The sequence below is a fragment of the Haliaeetus albicilla genome, chromosome 22 (assembly GCF_947461875.1).
Source record: "Haliaeetus albicilla chromosome 22, bHalAlb1.1, whole genome shotgun sequence".
NCBI lineage: Eukaryota > Metazoa > Chordata > Aves > Accipitriformes > Accipitridae > Haliaeetus > Haliaeetus albicilla.
The window spans coordinates 21,410,231-21,436,693 of NC_091504.1; the positions used below are offsets into that span (position 1 = coordinate 21,410,231).

Below are 26,463 nucleotides of genomic sequence, written 5' to 3' on the forward strand. Positions count from 1 at the left end.
AGTTCAGCAAAGTACTTAATACTTGCTTAAGTTAAAACATACGAGCTGTCCAACTGACTGTAAAAGAACTATTTATTGTGCTTTTCAAACTATTGCCTAATTGGCAAAAAAAGAAGGTATGATATTGGGTGAGAAATCAGGTCTTACTCTTACAGAGCTTCAAGGAGTACAGCTGATGCTTATGTAATTATGGTGCCACCTTGAATAGGAACACCTTGAAGGCAAGTGTTTTGCTAATGTCAGAGTACATGAGCATGGTGCTTGTCAGGCAGAGACAGAAAGGTGGTAGGCTACCCTTGAGAGATGATGATCCTATTTCAGTGGACAAAATTACAAATTTTTCAGATGGCAGAACATTCTCTTGCTCAATGTCGTTCATATAAAAGACATTCTAATGAGAAGAAAAACATGTTAAGTGAAGTATGCAAAGTCTTGAGCAGTGATTACTGACTCTTGCAGTTTTCTGGCTGATGATATCCAGGTTTGCAAAACCATGTATTTGATCAATAGCCACTGACAGCCATTAAACTCTAATGTGTCAGCAGTAGCAGATAACATCAGAGGATACGCTAACAGGGGATGGTAGCCATTTCTTGCTTTTGGAGGTCACCGTTTCTGAACTGACATTCATACGTGTGGTACCCCAGCTCCATTGCTATGTCTGAGTTCAGCTGGAGCTTCTCATAGGTACTTCTACAGGGAGGAATCAAGGCATCAGGCTTACACTCAGCTGGTATGTCATCATCTGCCTATTACTTTTGTTTACAAACTGATGAAATCATGTATCCTCCACATGGTACCACTACTGTGTTAAGCACCCCGATTAATAAACCAAGGGGAGAAGAAGGTGAAATTTTCAGCTGTCATGTAAAAATTTCTTGTGACTGGCTCTTGTGTTTGTCTTGAGCCAATATTTTATTGTGTGCTTACATTCATTATGAGTATAGCTTTTTGCATATATTTTGGTTTTGTATTTTCATAATGACACATAAGCTACTATCCAGTTAATTCTTGCTTTTCGATTAGTGATTATTGATGTTTTTTGAGAGGTAGGATTAAAAAATATTTGCCTTCATTCACAGGGTCAGTGATTCATATTTAAAGCTGGCCTTTTACACTAGTGCTTCAACTGTACTTTTTTTGGTACTAACTTATTATGGCTAGTCACTACTAACTTGGGTATTGCAATCAGCCTGATTTTTAGGAGTGTGAATTGGAAGCCAAATGTTACATGTCTCAGAATATGAAGTGTTTTCAATGAGCTGACCAGTCCAGCGGCAGGGGCAGGGGGTAGTGATATCCATGTGTTATAACTGAGCAGCAGTATTCCAGAAGCCTTGCTTCAAAACTCATAATACACTTTTAAAAATATGGGCTCTGATAGAATATGATTTGTTTCAATCATGATGTGGTGAATTTATCCTTGGGGATATCAGGAAGGAGGAGTTTCATCAACAAGTGTCTGCCTTTCTGTCAAGATCTGATTAGTTGTGAAATTACAAGTAGCATTGTAGACATGGTTACAGTAAAGGTTACAGGCACTCTTTGGATCTGAAATTTCATTTTAGAGCAAAAGGTCCCCAAGGCCTGGTTTAATTTATTTAATTACATTGTACAAGACTTGGGTAATAGTTTTAGATCAAAGTATAAAAACCAACTTCCAGGCGAATTTGTAATTTAATTCAAAGTGGTAAATTGCTAAACACTTCAACAGTTTTGCTTCATAGGACAGAATGATACGAGGATATGGATTGCAATGATATAGTACAAGTGTAAACGTTATATTAAAATCATAAATAATAAACTAGAAAAAGTAACTTGCTTAATTGTAGTGGCAGCATATCTTCCTTGAAAAGGTTGTGCTACAAAACTGAACTAAATTGGCCTGGGAAGCCCCCAGGCATGTTTAAGCATTTCTTACCCCCTTGGTAGCTTGGACGGGGAAGATGGGCTTTAAATCCAGCATTTTCATAAAATAATTCTATTTCAAAGGGTTCTCTGCCTGTAGTGCAGAAGGAATTATTTCATTCGTTCTAGGTCTTTCCTTATTAGGTGTGTCATGGTGACGGGTGAAACTTTCTTACACTTTCAGATTCCCCTCATTGCATACCTTGAGTAATACTTCTTTTCACTTTTCCCACTTCCGGTTGAAACTTCTGTATTCATTTTCCTAGAGGATGTTTTTTTTTTCTAGCTGTTTTACTACCACATGCCCAATTATATTGGGCATCTGCAAGCTGTTCACTTTTAGGTCTGTGATTAGCAACATGATGAAAATTACTGAAAACCAGCATCACCAAAGCAAAGCATCAATTACTCACTTTTCTGAAGGTACAAAGTGCACACAGCAAGAACCAGAAAGCATAAAAGATTTTACAGGTCCAGATCTTTCTTACAGCATAATCTTTCTTTGCCAAGTCTTTTGATTTACCATTAAGCAAACTATTTTCAACTCTCTTGCTAGAAGTAGTAAACCACTTGGTTTGGGCATGCCATTCTCTGTGTGTTTCCTTTCTAATCAGTCAACTTTGACTGTCACTCACAGTGTCATGTCTGATTACTAATACAATTTCAAGGCCAAGGCTCCACTAATGGTAGTCATTTCTAAAACTTGACAAAGGAGATGTATTATGAGGGTGGAGGGTGGTGATAAATCTGAACTGTTGTATCTGGTGTTTGCAAGTCTGACTTTTATCTGAGTTACTGTTTTACAGTTCTTACATTAAATCTTTTGATCCACAAGTATACGCTACATCCATCAGAAGTTTTTTCAATTCATCATGCATGGTCTTATAGCTTCTTTTTATAATTTTTAAAAATAGACCAGCAGTTTCATTGAAACCTTCCTTTAAATAAAGCCACTAGGACACTTTGTCATCAGTGTTCCTAAGATCAATATCCCTCTGAAATATAGTGCACTCTTCTCTGTTTCATATTTAAAGGACAGTTCTGTTTGTTCCTGTATTGATGTGCTACTTTTTCATGGTTTTCCATCCTGCTTATTTAATCTGTTTGGCAACACAGCAATGTTAGTTTTTGCTCAGCTAAGGTAAAAGTTATGACTCATCTAGGAGCTGTCTTCCTAATGATATCTCCCACTTCAAATTATTCCACCTAAATAAACTGTAAGTACATTGAATTTTAATATTCAGATTCTTGTTCCTGGAACAGAAGGAAGTAGCATACACAAAAATTACATCAGATACTGATAGCTTTCTCTAGCATAAACTTTATGATCAATTTCATGAAAAAGGTTAAAAATGAAAGAAAGGAGTAAAAAATTGAGGAATATTGCCAAACTTAGTTTTCTCCATGGTAACTGTCAGTGCAATACTAAAATTTTTCATATGGATATATTCATTATTACAGCAGAAATAACAGTAACTACATAGCTACAGTAGAACTTCTTTATCCTAAAACACAATCCTTCTGTTGAAGGACAGAGTGAAAAACTGAGGTGGTACTATCTCTCCCTAGCTTCTGAGCTTATCAGACAATCTTCAAACTATCTTTTAGTTCTTTTGGCCATTTAACAATAAAACCATTCCTGATTAAAACAAAAAGTTGTTTTGTTGATTCTCTATGTTCACTGGTTCAAATAGTATTTGCTATGCTTCTTGCACCAGACAAACAGCCACCTTTTGTTTAAATTTTGTGGTATTGTGGCAGATGATAAAATCTACTGCAGTTTCCAGGTTTATAAAATTCTTGAAACATCATACTAAACCTAGTGTGGGAGAGTGTTTTTGCTGTTCACGGACACAAGAGTTTAAATCAGCAGGTGGCTCACCAATTGTCAAATATCTATATTTAAATAGTTCTCTTAACGTTTGATTAGTCTTGCAATGTGCTGTTTAACATTGAAGATTTAGTCAGTGGTCATGATTATTATTTGTGCTGAAGTCCTTTTTCATTGTAAAAGAAGCACTAACCAGTGGTTTAATGGTCTGTTCTGTAATATATATCATTTCCAAATGGATGTGAAAAACTGCATTTGTGGGTTTTTTTGCTTGTTGGTTTTTGGGTTTTTTTTTCATTATTAAGTTTTTCTTGAAACTTTTTGGGGGGGGCGGGGGGATACCCTCACGGTATTTTTTTTCACATTTACCACACAAGGTTTTGTGTTCTTTTTTTCTTTCTATCATTTGAACTTTAATGTTTTGAAGGACCTTTTCTTGCTAGCCTTCTCTATCCTGCTGTTTAACTTTTCTGGCCCTTTTAATAAGCTTCCTTATTCTAGGCAGTTTCCTCTCCTGAAACTAAATAATACTGTATTATGTTTTCTCATTATTTTGATAATAGTTAAACTTCTGAAATCTTATGTTAAAGTAGATTTTTTTTTTCGGAAGCAACAAAATCCAAACTGTGAAAAGGATTCCATGCCACTGTATTAAGCCATTAAATCATCAATATCACCTCTGAAGTATTACACACTATGTTTAAATGTTACTAGCAGGTGGTTGATTATTTTGAGGATAAAAGTTTTCATAGTAGCTAATTTGAAAGAGCTGTTAAAGTTGATAGTTCAGTTAATAAAATCTAAATAATTGGATTTGTCTAAAAATAACCTAGATACAGGAAAATAATTTGATTATCATTTGTCTAAGGTAGAAGCTTCAATTTTAATTTTCCTTAAGTTCCTGAAAATTGGTAGCTGGGTAGTATAGGGGACCCAAATTACTGCTTCCATGAAATACAATCTCAGCAATTACCGTTTATGGTTGACTTAGTAGCTTGCCAGACAGGGTATTGATACTAGTTGCCCCAACAGCAAGTAGGAACCTCCTGCTGCATCTCACAATTTCAGTAGCCTGGTAAAATGTCAGTGGGGGGATTGAGGGTTGAGACAGAGCAAACTAGATCTGGTGAAGAATGAAGGTATAGGGATGTGGAGGGGAACTGGTATTATGTATGGGACTGGACTAATGGTACCTAGGGAGTCATGAATGAAGGGGAAGACTTTGGGGTCATTGGAATTTGAAAATAGGGGGATTTCATAGACACAAGCACGTCCGTAGATAATTGGGCTTTATTAATTCCCTGGCTGACAGAACAATGTGCTTGCTTTACAATAATTTTCAGTGTTGTACTTCAGGTACAGGAAAATGTATTTGTCACTGTGTTGTTTTGCTCTCTTTAGTTTATATCAGGATTTTTTGCTTGCTCTAATGAATGAACTCCAGCTGTTGGATTCCATATGGGAAATGAAGCCAGCATAGCTCTTCCTGACAACTTGTGCCTGTGCTGTGAAAGCTGAGAATGAATCAGCATGAGAGTTCTGGGAATGATAGTCTAACATAAAACAGATGACTGTCATCTATTATTTGGGTGGCAAGGAGAGATAAGAGGGAGGAAAGTTTTGCTTTTCAAGCGGGCTTAAGGAAATGAACTTTTTATATCAGTGCAGTTTGTGGCTCTAATTTGGAAATAATTTACAGTCACTTGGGAAATTCTGTCTTCAAGGGTGGATTTGAAGGTGTGTACTGGGGAGAAAGGAGTGGTCATAGTAGCTTCCATTGGCTATGGTAGCTGTGGGGAAAGGGGAAAATAAATTTAAAAAGGGGGGGAAGAAACCAAACAAAAAAACCCCACCAGTCTGCCTTTAGTTGTCACCATAATTAAAGGAGTTACTAATGGATGTCTGTATATATATTCTGAGTCTGTAAAGTTTGAAGAAATAAGTAGCAAATAACAAATAACTTAGTTTTGTAAATCCATATTTTCTATTTCATGCATGCTTGCTTTTCTCTGATTTTAAAGACGTACTAGTTTTCACCATTTTTTTCACCAGAGACACCATGAACAGAATGTAGTTGAATTAGTAGACCCTATTTGGATTTTGGAATTTCCATGCAAAGTTCTGGGTCTCAGGTTAAAGCAAAGAGAAATTGTGTTGTATATTGTGTATTTTAGGAGAATTAAAGACAGAGAATAAAAATTCTTTTGAAAATTTACCGTGAGTCTCCTCTCTATTTTGGATTATTTTCAGTATTTGAGCCAATGTTCCTTTAAGAATTCAAGTCTCTTTTCTTGATCTTTTTTCATCTCAGACATGAGTGCTTCCTTCGGGACACAGTCTGCTTCTGATCATTCTTGTTCTGTTTTCCATCTCTCCACTGATCTTGAGCTAACCTGATTTCACCCAGTGTATTTCACAGTCAGCCCCCTTACCATGCCTTTCTTGTGTTAAATGTATGCAGCATCTCTGCTGATCTTCTCTTTCTTTGCTGTTTAAATAGATGGAGCTGGTTTTCTTACAGCTTACCCACGTGTTCTCCAAAACATGGGTATCTTTTAAGCATCTTTTGTTCTACTGCTGATTTCTTTCAAGCAGTGGCAGTACTACATACTGTGGACCCTGTTGATCCATGCTGATTTATTTCTTTATGAGTTCATGTGTAATTTCATCCCTTGATAATAAATGGATTCATAATGTGTCCATTGAGATATATATAGCTGTAGATATATATGTATGTAACTTGTAATCATTGTATCAATAGAGAGAAAGATGAACTGATACACTGTTATTACATTTTCTATTAAATAGCTTGTTTAGACCAACAACGGTTCCTATGAAAGAAATGATTAATTTTTATAAAATTTATAATTTAGCGACTGGAATGTCTAATTTTCAGGGAGGAAAAAAGTCTCTTTTCAGTGTTCAGTAACAAACAGACAGCAAATGTTAAGAAGAAGGAAAGCATTAAATGTGTATTTTGTTACATAAACCTATATCATTATGATGGTGTAGCTACTCCAATTTATTTTGCCTACGTATGTTTACTTTTTATAGGGCATATTTGGCTGTGGAAAACTTTTTCTTAATTGCTTGAATTTTGAGCTGAAATATTTTATGCTGATCTGTGCTTGAGGGTAAATATTTTTTTTGAAAGCTTGAACAAAAATGAGTAGTTCAAGTCTTTGCATAGAGAAATATATGGCAAAAACACTTGCCATTAAAAATGAAAAACTGCATCAATTTAGACGAAGTATGACAGTTTAAAATAATGAGTATACAAAGACTTATTTTGAACTCATGAAGATTATTTTCATTAATGATCCAGCACTGTTTATTAGAAGTGTGCAGTATAAATACTTTATAATTCCTATCCCTGATGACACCTTCAGAATAAAAGAGGATATCGCTCTTTTTATTTGCATAGTTGCTGTGGGTATTTTTGTTTAGGCCTGTAAGATGTCTGGTACCTTCCGTTTCTCTCAGTTCACTTTCAGAAGTGTTCAGTAAGCACTGAAATGCAAAGTGGACGTCTGTTCTCAGGTGGTCGATGCTCAGTAGATGAAGCAGGCGCAGTTATTTGATACATCCTGTAGCTGTATTGATAATAGTTGGGTGTCTGAAGGCTCAGTGGCATTACAAAAAGCATGTTTGAGTTAAACAGATCAGAAGGAAAATGTGGAACCACTGATGCAGCATTCTTTCACTGAACAATGAGGAGATGTAGTTTTGAATGGTTTCTTGATTCAGATTTTTATATTATATCAAAGTGGGGACTTTAGCAAGAAGATTGACAATCACGCCATTTTGAAATGCGTTGCATTCCCCTGAGGGACAAAGGGGAGGAGAAATGTGATCTGTTGAGGTTTGTATTCTACAGGATACACAAGAAGATGTAACCATAACTTGTCACATTTTCAAAAATCGTTTGTCAATAGGCTGATACCACAAACTGAGTCCTCCAAGTGGGTTTTATAAAAGGAAGGGGCTAGTATATGGCCTCCTGCAATAATTACCATGAAAACAATTGATCTAGAATCTACTCGTGAAATGTAATCATAAATTAAAAGAAATTGCTAGTATGCCTCTCTTGTTTTAAAGATCATTTATGCCAATATCTTGACCCACTGAGACCGAGAAATACACTGTATTTCAAAGCTTTTGCTCTTCTCCCCCTTTCTGCTTGTTGGGTGCATATTATATTTGTTTACTGTAAGAAGATGAGAAACATATCGTTTTGAGTTTCCAGCAAAGTTTATAATTCCAAAGAATACACAAATAGCTGAACTTCCTTGACTTGCAGAATTTTGGGTTTTGTGCTTCAGTAGTGTTTTATTGTTTCACTTCTCTTTATAAAAAGGTATTTCTCTTATAAATGTGGTTGATAAAACCAAAAGATCAGTTTCAGTTTTAAATCTCTTGGGAGAATTTAGAGCTCTCAAATTCTCTTGTACAATTTAAAATAAAATTTCACCTTAGAAGTCCACAGATTCCATCCATTTTGGCTTCCAAATAGCATGTAGCTGCCAGAATAGAATTAATTAATATTTCCTTTGAACGTTGGTGTGCAATAGAAGCAGTCATTAGAAGTAAAAGCTGGAAGTTGTATGATAGCTTCCATGGATTTTGTAGTTTCTTTATCTAGTATGTTGATATCCAATTTTAAGGCTCAAAACCCCCTCTATTAGTGATGCGGATATTCTTGTGACATGTGAACAGCTGTTACCAGACAATGATTTGCAGTAAACAGTTGTAGTAAACCAAGGAATTCACCAAGATCTTTAAAAAGTCAGTATGGAGACTGGCTTTCAAAAATGAAACCTCGGGTCAGAATTGCACAGTAGTTTCTGAGTTTTGTGAACTTGATACAAATACATTTTCACTGAATAGTGTTTATTGCTGCTTGCTAAGGTTATGTCAACACAGCAAATTGAATCCTTCACTATTATGCCTTGTTTTAAAGAAAACCAGCAGTTTTCCCAGGAATGACCTTTCAAGACTTCCAACCTGCAATGAAAAATAGGATTGATTACCTTGGAACAAAGGCATATACAATTAGTAATGCAATGTGTGGCATTCTGCTTTTTTAGTGGTTACTTCTGACTTTGGCTCAGATTCTTTTCCTGTGTGTAATTTGTATTTGTTTGGTTTTCCCATTTTTTTAAATACTGGACATTCTGATGGGAATTCAGGAAAGCTGAAATTTCTTATTTTTTCGGAAGAATTCCAGGGCGCTCAGTGGAAACTGCATGCTGCTAAAATCAAATAAACGTTGTGTTTTGTACATTTACGGAATACTGTGTGCATAAGATAAACAAGACATTTATTATAATCTATCTTAGCTATTTTTTCTCTGCCAGCTATGCAAGCAAAGCAGCAAGGTAAAGGTCCCTCATCCATAGATTTAATCTTTCTTCAGTTCAAAGCTTTGTAAGTAAAAGCAACCATCTGTACAGGACAGCTGTTGAAATCCCTCTCTTACAAGCATTGTATTGGTGCCAAAGTGAAGCTTCTTGCCCTAGTATCATTGTGCCCTCATTAAAATTAAGCAGCCCAAACCCATTCTATGTTATCCTTGAAATCCATTAAATGATACGGTAATTCCTGTTACAATAGTCTTCTGTAGCGGTTCTTAATGTAGAGCCTCAGTGCGTAGGGTTCATTGCATTTTCAGCCAGTGTACGTTTAATAAGGGCTTGGGCTTTTTTTTGACATTTAAATAATTTTGTGAATATTGTTTTTATCAGTTAGATCAACTAACCATGCATTCATTGAATCTATGGGCAAATCATAGAATTACACAATTCAAGCGATTGTTTTTTTGATCTCTGTAACAGATTTGTTCCCTCTGTGTAAATTTGAGTCTGGAAAAGAAGAAATCTAAGAAATTGAAACAGAAAAAACCACATACATACGGGCATGTATTTTCATGAAAGTATAGGCTTTCACTAAGTATGTGAAAAAACCTTGTCCAGGTATTATTAAAGAGAACAAAAATAGAGCATGAACAATGTATAACAGCAAAGAATTGTTTTTAATATAGTTGTCTGGTATTCATTTCAATGGTACAAGAATAAGGTTCAGATACATTTAGGAATTTTTAATGGAATTTTCTTTCAGTTGCTTAATGATGCAGATGATTTTTAAGTACCAAAGGGCAGGGTGGAGGGGGAAGCTAAGACTACATATTTGATTTTCTCTTTTACAGTGCTTTTCTTATGTCCTTTTCTGTAATATTCTTGCCTTCTCAAGTATTTGTCTTTGAAATCAATTTCAGATGTCAGGAAAAAAGTTAAAGATGTTGGCACTAGTTGTCACAGATCAGACTAGGATGTCTCATTAAACTGAGCAAAGAGAGAGTGCGAATCACCTTTAATTTTCAGATTGGTTGGTCTTTAATGTTAAACTGAATGTGATTGATGCCTTGCAGAGTAATATGTGATAATATTTACTGAAAATTTTCTTAAATATTTGAAGGTATATTCCTGTGTCTGTCTGGTATGAATGATTTTGGTTTCCTGTGTTCTCCTTTCTTGGCTGATAGCCTCTAAAAGTGAACTTTCAGAACAAATGTAGAACAAGTCAGGCATGCCCCTGTTGTGTTGATAATATCATCTTGACAAATGTATTCTGAATTTTGCCTGCAGCCATTAAAATGGAAAGCGAAGTCGGAAGTGTTTTGTTGGAGGGTTGTGGTTTGGGTTTTTTTTATTGCTTGTACCAGCAAGTATTGTACTGATTTTGTCAAAGGAAAACATAATTTTTATAAAGCACTTGCCCTATTGACTCCCGACTAGAACAATATATTTTAATCTATCATCATGTTATTTTTACTGCTTCATTTTTATTTGCCATTATTGCACTTCTTTTTGTTTACATCTAAGATGATGCAAACTAAAGGCCAAAAGTCTAAATGAAATAAATATTATGCTAATGCTAATTTAGGCTGACTATTTATTAATAGAACTTGTTTTCTATACATAGTAAAGAGAAATAACAGAAGTTATTGCTGAACTTTGCATACACAATTTTCATGATTTGGTCGCATACGCAGAGCAGGTCAACTCTGGTCATGCTTTTTTGTCATGTATACTATTTTTATTGATTTTATTTAGTTATTTTAATAGTAAGTTGTATTTGAGGTACATTGTAAATATGAAGTAGAAGGATAGAAATTGTCAGCTTTTGTCAGATACAACGGCTTGGCAAGAAGCACATGTAGAGAAGCTTCTTAAGTAATATAATGTATGTTACTTTAATTTAGAAATTGTCATTTTTGTGGTGAGGCTGCTGGATTGGCCTTTGTCCAATAAGTGTTTCCTGCAACCATGGAACATGTTAATTTAATGTGCTTTCACATAAAAATGGTGTCAAAATAAGTACCTGTTGAGTATTGCTAAACAAAGAGAAAATCAACTAATTTGCTTCTTAATGAGCCAGTAATAATGTGCTAGCATTTCAGTCTATTTACTTTTAAGTCAGACAGGGTTTCTGGTTGAGCATGTATTTCAGAAGATCTACTCTGTAAACAAGCCTTTTAAAATCTATGCTAGTAAAAGACATTTTTATAAACTACATCAACTACAAGCTCAGATTGTGAAAAATGTATAAATAGGAGTATTTATGTGATAAGCCCTTAAAATGATAACTGTAGGGTTTTTGGAATATACCACAGAAAGTTAAATGATATTTGGGCCAAACTGTTCTCTTATTTTTTGCAATTCAGATGGTAATTCCTTTAAGAATAAGAACAGGTACATTACATGCGCTTTTTGCTTTTTCTTATTCACACTAGGACAGGAAGTAAAAGAATGGAAGTGCCCAGGAGGTTGCCCTCTAACTTTGCTTACTGGGGTCACTTTAATTCCTGCTGTGCCAGAGCAGGTGTGTGCTACCTGGCAATTAGAATTTATAGAATGAAGTTTGTTTGCAATAATGTATCAGAGTATCACTAAAGGATTAGAACTGTGTTCTGGTTCAGTGACCTCCTCCAAAATAGTTAATCTATAAAAATCTCTAGTTTTGTCTGTTAAGCAGATAGCTACAGGCTTTCCTTTCTTTTGTAAATCATCTTTTGATATTTAAGAAACCATTTTCCAGGTATTTCTAGAGCACTCTATTTCTGTAATTTGTTTGTACAGGTTTTTTCTGTTAGAATTGGAATGTTTTTGAATGCACTTCAGATAAATGATTTTATTGTAAAGCTTTAGGTTGGAAAACCAGGAAGTATACATTGATATTTTTTAGTTCTGTATCTAAACATGTAAGGAATTTCAGGCAGAAGAGAGAGTGGAGTAAGTATCATTTGTGAATCTTAAACCTCAAATAGTCCAGGCTGTTTTCCAGCTGGGTTGGCATTCAGTGTCTGGTGAAAGGTGAAGCTAACTTTGTTGATCTAGTCTCACCCATTGCTTTCCTAAAACAAGTTAGTGCTCATCTTAGACAAAGAACTGCTCTTTGTTTAAAAATAACTTGAGGTTGCCAGTCCTTTCAGAGAATGTGATTATTTCCTCTGGCGAAAAAAGAATAACATGCCTTATCTACTCAAGGAAAACATTTAGGATGCCCTTTCCTGCTTTCTTTGTCCTGCAATAATCAGCTTTTTTTAGGAAGAACATTTCTGCTATCAACATTTTTCTCTGGTGGAGCCTGTGAAAATAACCTCAGTCTGTATTGTCCTGTGATGCACTCCTGGTAAATATGTGTAATACGTCAACTATATTTGTCCCTTTCTCCCACAGAGTTTAATAAAGGAAATTATTTTGATTAATAGCTTTTAGATTTAACAAACAACACTCTTTTGGGTTATACATCCATCTGGTCCAGTTTCTAAATTGTCAGCTTGATGATGTATGTGAATGTATACAGCAGAAACAGATGACTGGAGGGACTTGTGAAATCCTGCAGAGAATTAAGTCGGCAGATTGTTTCCCCCAGTGAGCAATTTTATAGAACTTGTAAACCCGCCCAGGGCTTACCTCTTACAGGATACAGGAGTTCTTGTGAATCAAGAGGCTTATTCTGTATTCCTTTTGAATATACATCTTCATTATTGTCAGGTTGTCTGGGTTCAAAGTGAAGAGTAGAGGTTTGCTCTTCATTTGTTTAACGCTACTAAGCAGGATTTAGCAAGACTATCTGTATTTATTTGATTAGGCTCCAGCAGAAATGATCAGGTACTTCTGAGCTGGATTGCATGAGAGTAGGATTATGATATAGTATAATAATTGTAACGTGTAGGAGTGTGGTGGTTGTTTTCTTCTTTGTCAGCTTGTGTATTATGCACCAGTGAGATGGGACTAAGCTTTACATTGTATTCCTACAAGTAAGTTCTGTATTATATCTCTTGGCCAGTCACTCATGGACTCTTCCTGTGTTCTGACTCACAGTTTAAGGTTGGACAGAAAGGTTACATATGCAGAATTCCCACATTTCACTTGAATAATATTTTCTCATCTCTTTAAGGTGACTGAGAGCTTGCACAAAATTCTACCAAACTTACAAAACCAAGCGTTACCTAAAGGAGTTGATTCACTTTTGCTTTTATACCCATACTCCTTTTAACAACTTAGAAGAATGATTTTTTGTGAAGGGAAGTCTTTGTCTGATTGCTTGAGACAAAATACTCAAACTCTGAAGACAATCTCCTGACTTTTCTTGCATTAATTGGCAGTCTCATGAAAGGTATTACCCTGTTCTCCAAGACGTGCCTTAGCTAGTAGACTAAGTGGTTTCTTTTTTTTTTTTTTTTGCTTTAAAATTTTTTGTTAAATAGAATTTCATCTTTTTTCCAACCAGGTTTGAGGGAAAGTTTATGAATGGTCTTTTTTCTTTGACTTAGACTCACCACTCTTTTTTTTGTTATTCATTTTTGTAAATTATTGCTCATAAACATGTTAACATGACTACTAGATGGTAGTCATTACTTGTTGCTTCTCATGACTATTGCCCAGAGTAATAGAACTAATGAAGTAGAGCCTACTTGTACTTAATTTAATGTTGTGGTGATATAACACAGAGGTTTCTTTTTATTTTCTAGTCAGATGAGTTACACTAAAATATAATGATTACATGGATTACTTCCAAAGGCTAACACCTCTTCAGGTTTACATTCTTAAACCTCTTATAACTTTAAAAAGCTCATCCTGATGATAATTTTTTATATAAAAGGACTTTTTTGTCTGCTGTATGAATCCGACATACTATACAGTGCAATTATTACTTCTGTCCTGAGAAATCTGTCCACACTGGAAGGAAAACAATTTTTCCTTCTATTTCAGTACCTAATTATACATTCTGTATATATACACGCTTCTGATAATGGGTTTTAACCAATATTTTATTGATTTGCTGTTGTTACATACAGAGTAATAGCTCTCAGTTCTTTGGAATTTCCTAATTTTAACATAATTAATGTCTTATTTACAAATGGCAAAAATAGTGAATATTAGTAACACTGTGAGTTGTATATCCCTTCAAGATGCTTGGGTGCATTAGTACTAGCTGTTAGAATGATTTTTAACTGAGTGTTTCTTTTATTACAATTCATAGTGCAGTGAATGCAATATTTGAAGTTGATTTATGATCAAAATTTTTCGTGTACATCCTTTAAAATTTTAAGCAGATTAACTGTAGCATGTTTGCAAATAGTAAAGTAATTATTAACTATGCTTTAATTTTTTTGATCACCTAGTATCATAGAATCATAGAATGGTTTTGGTTGAGAGGGACCTTAAAGACCATCTAGTTCCACCCCCCCTGTCATGGGGCGGGACACCTTCCACTAGACCAGGTTGCTCAAAGCCCCATCCAACCTGGCCTCGTTTAGATAGAGGTACTGTGCGCTGAACATAGGAATACAATGCTTTAGTAAAAATGTACTTAAATGTTTGGGAGGTGCAATTCATTGGTCCTACATCCTATAGGATACACAGAGTTAATATAACAGTTCTGTATGCAGAACAATCTGCTTGTGATAGCTTCAGGCCTTGGCATTAAAAGCAAAACCCACCAAACCCAAAGGACCCCATCCCCTGCAAAAAAGCTAAGCAAACAAACAAAACCCCACCCCCCAACAAACCCAAACCTCCCCCCCAAAAAAACCCAAGAAGAAAACCTCTCAAACCTTAGTAGTTATGATGTTATTTTCAAAACACTATTTAAGTTCCCTCTCTGCCTAACTGGAGTTTAACCCTGTCTGACTTACAAATCTTTTATTTTTCCTTTATATATCCTTTTGATGTATCTCATCCATCAATGTTAGCAAGAACAATAAATGCATTGATCTATTGCTACACTTGGCAAGTTAAATAACACTTTATGTAAGAAGTATTGATTTATAAAATCTAGTACATGTAATTAACATTATAACTGACAAAAGTTGAAAACAGTATTAACTTGCTGTGTATTTATAACCCAAAGAAAATTAAATAAAATATCCAGATTAATAAACTAACTCCTTTTTTTGCCTTCAGATATGTCAAGTTATGTTTTCAAGAACAGTGATGTGTTTCTTCCAATTCTGCCAAGAAGAAATTATGTGTTTTGTCAGTATTGTGGAAAATAATTCTATAGTCTCTAGATATATGTATCCTCAGGGGTACCTGAGGTGGTGAAAGAATGCCACTTGGATAGTTCTGAAAAGGTTTAGTGTAAAAGACACAGAAATAACTGACGATATTAGGGAAAATTAAGGCAGCCAATTTATGTCAGGTTTTCAAAGAGCCTTTGATCTGGCCCTTAATTAGTGCCTGCTTTTCTGCATGAAAGCATGCAAAGGTGTATCTCCCTGTTTGCATGTAGAGTGTATTATCCAGTTGTCTACACAAATTATGCAAGGAGATACTCAGAGCTCTGCAAGGATCACTTTGTGCTTCTGTTTCTGACTCAAGCGCTAGCCAGGTGCCTGTTCCAGAGTTTGCTTATCACGATGGAAATATTTCAGTTGGATTCTGTGAACTTTGGACTGTGTTTTGATGGCATTTTTGTCCTAGTTCAGCATCACATAAGGATATGAACTCTCCTGTCTCTGTTCAGTATAGCGTATGATCATGTGCTTACCACCCTTGAATTCAGTAGCAACATTGAGATCCTTTGAATTGAGTTTGTTGAGGCAGGCCTTATAAACCTATTTACATTTTTCATGTTTAAAGGGCAAAAAAAGAAAATTACAAGTTACATGTAAACAAAATAACAATAGCAGTAAGAAGTGGGCGTTGTTTTTTAACAAAGGTTTGTGCATGAATCATTTCCCCTTCAGTCCCCTTTATCAAGAGAGACGTGTGTTTATATATTCCATGGATATTCATAGCTGCTTTGCTATTTAGAAATAATTCTCCCCTTGAAATAATAAATAGGTGGCTTTACGTGGCTTTCAAGTCTGGCGGTGCCTTTGCTGTGCCATTGTTTCCCCCTGCTGCACTCATGTTTCTGTTCTGGTACTTCCAGACACTCATCAGCTCTTCACCTTTTTGATTTGTCTTCTACAAAATAACCAACTGAGAATGCTCTTATACCAAGGATGAAATTGTGGAAAGCACATTTATGTTTTTATCTTTTCTGTTCTGTTAAATGTTCTGTAGGGTTTCATCTTGCCTTCATCCTGATGTCATTTGGAATATTTACTGGAGATACATATGTATATATATAGATGGATAGATACCAGTGTGATCAGACTGGCCCTACAGTAGTTGGACATTGTAGATTATGTAGTAGCCACAGTAGCTTCCTTTGCAGTTAAAATAATGAAGGAGATCCTGCTGTATTTGGATTCTCTTTCTGTAAGGCAGTTTTGCCTTCCACCTGCTGTGTGCTGAGATTCTAACAGTCACAACTTATTTCCTTGAGAGCTCCACAAGTCTCTGTAAACATCACTAGATATGAAGAGAATATAAAAAGCATGGAGGTTACACTTTGATACCAAATTCAGCCCAGCGAGGTTGTAGGTTTCTTTGGAGGTTTTGTTTTGTTTTTGATAGTTAATGGGTTCTCTTTTATTTGCCCACTTTGTACACTATTGTGCCTTTTTCTTTCAGTACATTTGTAACTTTCTTTAAGATATCCTCATGAATATTTCTAAAAATAATTCTGCAGCCTTTTTCAAGGATGAACTACACTAAATATAACTTAAGAACATCATCTGTAGCTTCTTGATTTTTAATCTTACAGCAGATATTCCGTGAATTCATGAAACTATGAATTGTGCTTGCTTTCTGATACACAGCAAACCAATTTTTTTTTGCCCTGACACAACTGAAGCATTATAGGAGGTCAGAAAGTGGAACTAAAACGTGAGGTGTAGAAATTAAACAGGAAAAGGAAACCTTAGTGGGACTTTAGGTTAATACATCAGGAGCTACTTGAGGCTCAGCTAAAATGATATCAGCACTTCCCCCCCCACCTTGGCTGGTCTGCTAAAGAAATCAATTTTAAGAAAAGAATGATACAATTGCATGTGGGAAAATCTTTCTCAGTGTATTTGGGGATAACCAAGAGAGTTTTATGTTGAATTTTAAATGGAGTGATGTTACTGACCACTGTCTTTTTTTTTGTGTTGGAATGCAGGTCCTGTAAAAACTCTTTTGTGCTTCTGTGGGCCTTCCTCCTTTCAGTTCAGTTTTGAGTGTTTCTAATAAAACTCAATAAATCTTTTCTCAAAAGGGAATTCTTCTTCAAGAATTTATCCTGTAGTGATTGAAAGGATGATCTTTAAATAGATGTCAGAGTCTTAGGGAGTAGATTTTATGAATGCAAAGAATAGGTTATGTTTAAGGACTTTTAAGCAACTGGTGATAGTATGGTATTCTTTTTTATCATAAAAAAACATGGTCTAGCTTTTTTCTGTCGTCTTGTCTCCGCATAGCATGCAAATATATTTTTGTGGCTCATCTAAAGCTCTTTGTAGGGAAAAATGGAAGAAGCCTAAGAGATATAACAGGAAATGTTTGTGCCTTAAAACAAGGCAGAAAGGTTGGAATTATTAAAACAGGTTTTCCTGTAACAAGTCATTTCATGGTGTGTATCTTAGAACTTTAGAAGTTTCTAAGGGAATGACTTGTGATGTTTGTTCTTTTAAACAATACTATGTATTAGTCAATATTTTGGAAAAACATTTGATCTGCTAGTGTCAATAAATGAGGAGCTTAGAAGCAAAATAGAATCTGCAGTGCTGTTTAGGTAATTCTGAAATAAGAGAACTGATGCTTCAATTTAAAACTAAAAAGAATTTTTAATTAAACCTACTTAACTATCAGCGTGAAACACTCATTCTTGCCACTTGGGACTCCTATTCTATTGAATTGTTGAAAGCTAATCATAACTATACATTACAGAATATTTAGTTTTCCTCTTGGGATGGCATGCAACAGGTATGCAATCTTAAGTTCAATATTTCTTCCACCCAAATCAAATATATGATTGGCAATTACCCAATAACTGACTTGCCAATTAGTTGTTTGACCTATTCAAGGCAAAAAAAGTTACCCATTGAAATCTTGTCTCCCAGTGACTGTGCATTTAAAAGAAATAAATGTCACTTATTCTAGAAATATGTAGGTTTCCTCACAGAACTTGCTGAGTCCTAAAACAATTTAATTCCATCCCCAATTAAGGCTTTAAAAGCACTATCCATCAACCTCAGCTGATACTGTATTTGCATTTAGAGATTATAGTAGAGATATCCAGCAAGCAGGTTATCTTTCTTATCTATAGGAGGACAAAAATGGGTAGTGTGGGCTCATTTACTTGACTTATGAAATTGAAGAAGAAAGACTGATTTAAATACAGTTGCTTCAGTACTATTCCGATATAAAATCAGATATCGTCTTTGACAAAAGTTCAGGAAATCCACTTTAAGGGAATGCTTTATACCATTGGGTGAAAATTCTTAACTACGGCACTATATTTGAAAAATAACCTGATATTTTAATGAAATATTCACTATGATGCATCAGTCCTTTCAAATCCAGGCTTAGAATGAGGTAGTAAAATGCAATTTAAATTTAATTGTTGTACTTGGTGATTTATGTCATGCTTCCAACCAAGAAAATTTGAATCTCAAATATCCAATATTTTTGGTAGAATAGCATTCCTGCAAATCAATACAGTTAAAGTGACTGAATGCTCTAATGTATGTTTGACATTGTTGACAGTTTATGAATAGATCATATACTAACTTTCACAACATCTCACCAATGCATTTTAGAAGGTTTGAATTCAGAAGAAGATTGATTCAAATATATCTGAGTTCTAGCTGACTTCCTGGTACATTTCCCAAGATTTACTATGTAATAATTCCAAATTCTTATGCCATATAAGCTACTGAAGTTCATTTCCACAGGAGAATACAGCTTGCATCCAGAGCTAGCACATGTATGCAATGCGTAGCAGGAACTAAGATAATAGGATTAAAAGGTCCTTTTGAAAAGGAAAAAGAGAAAAATCTTTTCCATATCCAAGTTGAGAATAAGAAGAAAATGGTCCTGATTCCCCAGAAGGTTGCATTTATCAGCTGTCAGTCAGTACAGAAACGCTCGTACTCAACTGTATGTGCTCTGAAGCATCAGCTTGTGAAAGTCACAGCTGAACTTTAATCTGTTCTTGATGGGATTCTGCTGTCCATAGTTGTACCTACTTTCTTTGGATTACTGTAAAGATTATTCCTGTCTTTAGTTTGGGTTTCCTGACTCTAGTTTCCTTTTTAATTTAACTATACTTTTGTATTATGCATTCAATCCCCTGGATGCATCTTTTCAAATACTCTTTTTATGGCAGTTATCATTAACCTACCTGAAGATGGCTCACATCCCTTTTCCTTGCAAACAGCGAGAGCAAAAGCATTTCTGTATTGTTGCACTTCTCCTGGGCTGATCATTCAGCTTCTGTATGTAGTTTATTTATCTAGTCTCATTTTCCTGGAAAACTCCTCAGAGATACTCTGTTCTTTATTTTTCTGTGTCAGTTGATTGTAGCTTTAGACATGCATATGAAGAAAGGGTGATGTGCATCTTGCTTTGACTAGGGACTAATAAGCTAAAATCAATATAGGTGTGTTTTTTAATAAACCAATTGTATTTTTGTTTGGGTTTATTGAAAAATGTATCTCAGTCAAAAATTTATTTTCAGTATCGTATCTGTTGGGTGAACTGAGTGATGAAAAGACAGCTGCTCAAATGATATTTGTTAGTGATTGAGCTGTATTTGCTCTGACTTGCTGATCTATGAACAGGTTAATCTACTATTAATATTCAATATTAAAATAATATTTAAACACCTAAAAATGGCATAAAAGTAGAGATACATAACAAAAACAAATAGCAATGGCAGTGGGGATCTCTTAACCTGTTCTCTGTACTCACTATATTATTCTTCCTCTGACTGTATTCGGGACTACAGTAACTGACTTTCTCAAGATGTGAGCACATGATTTTACCTGTAACTGTTGGTATCCAACATTTCTGGAGAAAAAAATGCTGAGATTTTAACAGGGTAGTTTCAGTGTTTTTTACTGATGAAGGTGATGTGGTACTTCTTTGGAGTATGGTAACTTTCATTTTCTCAGTAGGATAGAGGTGTTCAAGATCAAATTGCATCTTTAATTAAAATATATGAATTCCTGAGGGATAGGACTGCAAGACTGCTTTCAAGGTCTTGTAGCACCCTGTAGTAACTGAAAGATCTATTTAATCTGACTTTGTTTTATGCATTTTACAAATGTAAGCTGTTAGAGGCTAAGAATCATTAGCCAGACTTTGTTTATGTGTTTATTAGAGGGTATGTTTGAGGTCCCCGAGATGGTACTCTCCTCAGTTTCTGAAGTCATGGTCACTCACGCTATCCTTATGAGATTAGATTCCCTTGGTTAACTAACAAGCAGCCACTCTTGGAATTTTTGTTTTCATTCTATTCAGTACAAAGCTGTACAGTCAGACTGCCTTCTCCTCTTTCAGATTGTATTTGTAAGTTCATGCCTGAACATGATTTTCAGGGAGAGTAGAGTATGAGCAAGCTCTCAGCTTTTCCGTGATATATCTCATCTGCTAGGGCTGGGGAGAAGCCCAAAGTAGATAACAATTGCATACAGCACCATTTTTGTATTTAAATGTCAGCATTAATCCGTACAAAAGTGTATGGGCATTGTTGAATTAGGTCCTGAATCTATATTTTAAGATAAAATCCATCTAAGCTTTGCATGTACCAAAGAAAGAAAATAGGCGGCTAAGCTGGCAGTGTAATGGAACTCTTGCAGTTTAATGATGCACAAAAGCAAGGCAGACATATTTTGGAGCAAACTTCCAGATAATTTTGGCATATTAAATCCTATTTTTTCTTAAGATTTACATAAAAATAAATCTGCACTAGTCAGCATCTTAGCGAGTTTGGTAAGCAGACTTAATGAAAATTTGTAGAAGCTGTATATATGTGCCAACAGATCAGCACCTTGTCCTTTCACTCCTCCTTGCAACTCAGATAATTTTTTTATTTATTATTATTTTTATTTTTAAATCGGCGTAGCTGAAGAGCCAGAGAGGCTGGAAGTATTAAGACATTTAGCATGTAGAAGAAAGCAACAGTGTATAGCATGAATGGTTGCTTTTTTTTTTTTTTTTTTTTTTTGGCAGAAAACTATTTTACCTAAGAATATTACTTCCAGTATTTCATTATTCCTATTTCTAGGACTCAGATAGGCTTTTTATTAGCTTTTTGCTCTGTCCTTCAAGAGAATAAAAGTGAGATGCTCTCATGGCTTCTAAATCCTTGATTGGCCAAGGTTAGCCTTATGGTGAGCCCTTCCTGTATTTAATTAATAAAGTGGAAGTATCTCATACCTATTAAATGACCCCCTTGTATCTTCCATCCCTTAGCCAGTTATTCCTTTCCTACAATTTTCCTTCTGACATGGCTTTCATTTTTCCTGCCAGTTTTCCTGTTTGCCTGGGATGCTCTACGACAACTAAACTTTCCTTGTAGGCCCAGTTTGAAAATCTGCTTTCCATTACAGCTTAAAGATGTAAAGCTTAGGGTGCAGCACTGTTTTGATCATGTGTCTGAGGTGTGAGCAGCACTGTGCCGCAGAAATGCCAAAGTCATCAAAGCTTTACTGCTACCTCTCTTCATGGAATCTTTGCTCAGTATTTTATTTTCATTTCTGCTTTCAGTGAATATTTAGTGAGCTCTGATTACATAATTGAATTTGATAAACTGATGGTATGTGATTGATGAGAAAGTCAGGAATAAAAGATTAGAAGATAAAATTACTTCAAGGGTTTAAGTAAATCTTCCAGAGAGCTGGGGTAATTTATAAAGCATGCTATATTCTTTATAAAAATATTCCCGTAGGTCTATTAAATTTTAGCTTCTACCAGAATTGGATTGACTTTTGAGAATCATTTTCATGTAAAACCAGCTTGATTCTGATACTTTAAATGGGAGATAGCTCTGAGTGGGTTGCAGCATCACTAGGTTTGGAATATTTGAGTAGGAAATGTAGGGCTGAATGACAGACTTGTGGGCCGCAGTCTTTGTCTTTCAAATAAATAATTTTTTCATGGAAAGACGTAAGTTAGAAGGAGTGAGTGGATAATTCAGAGTGAAATAATGAAGGAGGTTATGCTGCCTGAGTCTTTAAATCACTGAAAAACAGGATCAACAAATTACTCAGGTAGAGGATTATAGTGCCAATAGCAGTTTCACTGTAGTCTCCCTGAATAGCTCAACTTTCTTCAGGAAGGAATAGTTTAACAAGCTCATTTCGTGAGCTTCTATATACTAGCAGCTAAATGTCATTGTTTTCAGGGGACTTGGCACTAATCATTTCAATTTACCAATTGGGTTCTGTTACAACCCCTTCCCCTAAATACCAGCACAACTCCCTGCCGCTGCCTTTTCATCTCCAGAGGAAGCCTGACACCTTTAATCTTGCAATGTCTGTCTCATAACTCCTTAGAGAGTCTCCCCAAAATAATGTGAAGCCTCTGAAAGGATTTAACATTTCCTCACTTGTTTAGAAATATCTTTGTAAAAAATTGCTTTTTGCTCTGGGTAAGGTAACTCTGTTTCACCCTAACATTATCTAACTCTGACTAAAATTTTTCTTTATAAAGTTTTAAAGTATTGGTTGATTTTACTAGCTAGGAGAAAATGGGAATTGAGATAGGATTTCTTCACAATATTTGCAGTCATTAAGACAAGAAAAAAGCTTTGCAGAATATAATCTCAATCACATAGTAGAGTGGAGAAGTGCAAAAACCATCTTTGGTTTGCCTGGTACTATCTGCTAGTTTGGAACTGTTGCTCATGTGCTGAATTGTCATAGCTTCCTGTGTATCCAATTTAAAGAAAATATTACTGATCTGCACTAGCCATTAATCAATTCGTTTGAAAAAATCAGAAGAGGGCCTTACCTCAAAGTACATTTTTTAATTCAGTTTGTTAGGACAGATTTTGTGTAATAGTTTGCAAGTATTGCTTTAAGATGATGTGCTTTTTTCCTGCAGAAATAACTGTATCTTCCTGAAGTTAAATTCTAAAAACTAGGGAGACAATTTGTCAATACAAATCATCAAATGTGTTTGCAGCTGAGGTTCAACTTTATAGCCAATTGTAGCAAACAGTTTGGCAAAAGTCAACCTGTGACTCCCTGACCGCACTCAGCTGAAGCGCAGCTGCTACCCTGGGACTGTACGATTAGGCTGATAATGAGTCTGTGTTGCTTTGTGGTTTGCAAAGTAATAAAAATTCCCTGATAAGAGGCAAAGTGGAAGATAAGGGCTTAGAGAGGTTGGCATCACCAGGCCGAGCTGCACACCCACTGCTGTCCCAGTCTTCAGTGGAACACTAGGGCACCTTGAAAGCCACTGACACCTCTGGCCTTGAGCTCCTTCTTCCCTAATGTGTGTGGTTGCTGTCTTGTGGCTATCAGCTATTAAAGATTATAGTATGTGACCTGGGGATTCAAAAATTTCAGACAGCCTTCAATAGTACATGAGGTCACTTCCCCATAAACTGTAAAAGATAGCTTAAACTCTTTAAATAGCAAGTATAACAATACCTGAGCTTAATCTAAAATAAGTTTTAAAAGAAAGATTAGCAATTTACCTGAATGGTTAATTGCATTGGGACAACATTTGTGTATCTTTTGGGGGTTTTTTTTGTATTTTATATATAAGATACACACACACACACACTGCACTCCTAAAAAGCAGAGTGCAGTAATGTCTAACTATTAAATATTATTCCATATTTTGTATTAAATCTCTGACTTTGAATGTAACTTGTGTATTTTATATATATATACATAAACATGTTAATTTTGCTTATAGAAGGTATTTGTAAACTTCTAAGATAAAATCTGTAGTTCCTACATAGTTACAAGCAGAAATTTGATCCATAAAGTGTGAAAACCATCTTCCAGAGGTGACAAGGGGTGGGTCTCTGGCAGGTGTAGACTTGTAATAAATCTGCATTTGAGTGGAGCTTTGGCAATTCACCAGTTGAGAATTTTGCTGCTTGGAGTATTTTGAGCATTTGTGATCAATGGGGGAAAGAGTTTGAGACTACATGTGACCCTTGAACATTATTGAAGTACCCTAGTTCAAAATCTGTTTAGTGGTTTCAGGTAATATAATTTAACACATTTTGGTTGGCAGTAACGTTGAAAAACACCTTAATCTTGTGATTTTGTGAGGTGTTTTTTTCTAAACTCTTTTTTCTATCAAAATTCTTCATTTACCCTGAGACTTTTCTTGCTGTGATAATCATTTCTATCCAAGATTACTCTTCTGGTTTCAATTCAAGGAATTAAAAAAAAAAGAGCTTTGAGTGGATTTAATCCCCACAGAGGAGAGGGGAAAAAAAAAAGCCAATAGGGCTGTTCACTGCCTGCCACAGTAGACAGTGCTGAAATTCTCATATGTATAAACAGTAAACATGGACAAAATCTTGTCTGAGTGGGCACTTCTCTTCTAAGTAAGTACCAAAGACTAAGGTTATCAAGATCTTGTGAATTCTGCCTCTAAAGATAAAGCTCAGTTATGAATATAACAGTGCAAACCTTAACTACTGAATCATGTTCTCTCTTGTTTTATGATGGCCATTTTGAGAAGTAATGAGCTAAATATTGGTGGTTTATACTGTACTTGCTTAAATAGCTTACAAACCCATTTTCTCTTTGTATTTCAGATGATGTTGCACCATACTTCAAGACTGAACCAGGCTTGCCCCAGATACACTTGGAAGGAAATCGACTCGTACTTACGTGCCTTGCCGAAGGCAGCTGGCCCTTGGAATTTAAGTGGTTACACAATGACAGTGAAATAACCGCCTACTCCAGTGAATATAAGTAAATAACAACTATATAATAGCCTTCTCTAAGTGTAATTGCAAAAAAACCCCCCAAAACAAACACCACCACCCCCAAATCCCCAATACTTCAAACCAGCTTTGTAGATACTGATACATTGACAATGTTTTTTCTCATGAAAGAAGACTTTTTTGTAAACAAGTAAGATCTCTATGACAGAATCTCCTTCGCTAAAAATGATATTTCACACTTCAAAACAGGGGTCTTAACATAAAATTTTTAAGTACCAAAAATGCCTTTTGCTGGAGATTTAACCTTACATGTATTTGTAATAAATAGCAGGCATATTCCTTAGCTAAATGTTACGTATGATGTGCTACTCATCCTTGAACAAAGCTAAGCTTAGTGGGACTATTCTTTTCAATAAGATCTAGAATAATGTGGTCTGTCTTAAATTGCATATGGAACTTTTGGTTTCATTTCTGAGAATGCGAAAATTAATCTTGCAGTTTAACAAACTGTTCTTCTGTGATTATGCACTTTGTTCCCAGGACCTCACTGACTCCCTTCCCATTCTGCAAGACATCCCATCAAGCAAGAGAAAAAACACACTGTGGCTAATCAGAGCTACATTTTTGCTGATAGGCACCAGATTGCTGGCCAAATATCAAAGTGTAAAACAGCCAGGTTTTGTATGCTTTTCTCTAATGGGAGCATTAGCTGGGTCTCCCCTATGCAATTGGCGATTTCTATAACTTATAGAAATTTAATATTTATGCAGCTTATTTATTGCTTTCAAATTTTGTTGAAATTACCTAGTGAATTCAGAAGTTATAAGGGGTGGGTATGTGACAGACGGAGCCCTCGTATAACATTTGTATCTTTAGCAAACCAAGCTAAATACTGCACTTTCATAATTACATTGCTTAAGGTAGGGAAAAGTTGTGCTCCATCACTATAGACAGAAATCACAGTATAGATTAGTATAAAAATGCAGATAATGATATAAAGTCCTATATTGTTACATAAGGTAGTCCATAATTACCTTTATCAAAGGTTTTCAAAATTGTAACCTAACATTAGTTCTATTTTCAATATTATTCACATTTACAGAGCAGTAGGGGAAAAAAGTCCCTTAAATAATGTTTTAAAACTTTTTTGGGGTCATTTAGCACATAAAGTATTTAGCAACTATGTTTCAAACCAAACATACAGTTCTATATGAACTTTCCTAGAAATTAAAGACTTTTGATTTAGATCAGACCACTTAGTCTTGAGTAACTGCAACTATTAATGGTTGCTGTTTTCAAGCCTTGAGAGATGCTGATACCTCAAAATGAGCTATACACACATATAGAAGAGATTTGTGAATACGTTCTAGAAAATAAAAAAAAATACCTATTAGCACAATTAATCACAGAAGGTTTGA

General features: G+C 35.3%; 1 protein-coding gene across 4 annotated transcripts in view; it reads left to right on the forward strand.

Annotated features, from left to right (window-relative positions):
* The window catches only part of SDK1 (sidekick cell adhesion molecule 1), a 419,203-nt gene that overhangs the window by 97,568 nt on the left and 295,172 nt on the right, over positions 1–26,463 (forward strand). For all 4 annotated transcript variants that reach the window (XM_069810300.1, XM_069810299.1, XM_069810302.1 and 1 more), the window contains one exon: positions 24,914–25,073. In XM_069810300.1, the coding sequence (XP_069666401.1) occupies positions 24,914–25,073 (160 nt within the window). The remainder of the gene's footprint in view (positions 1–24,913; positions 25,074–26,463) is intronic.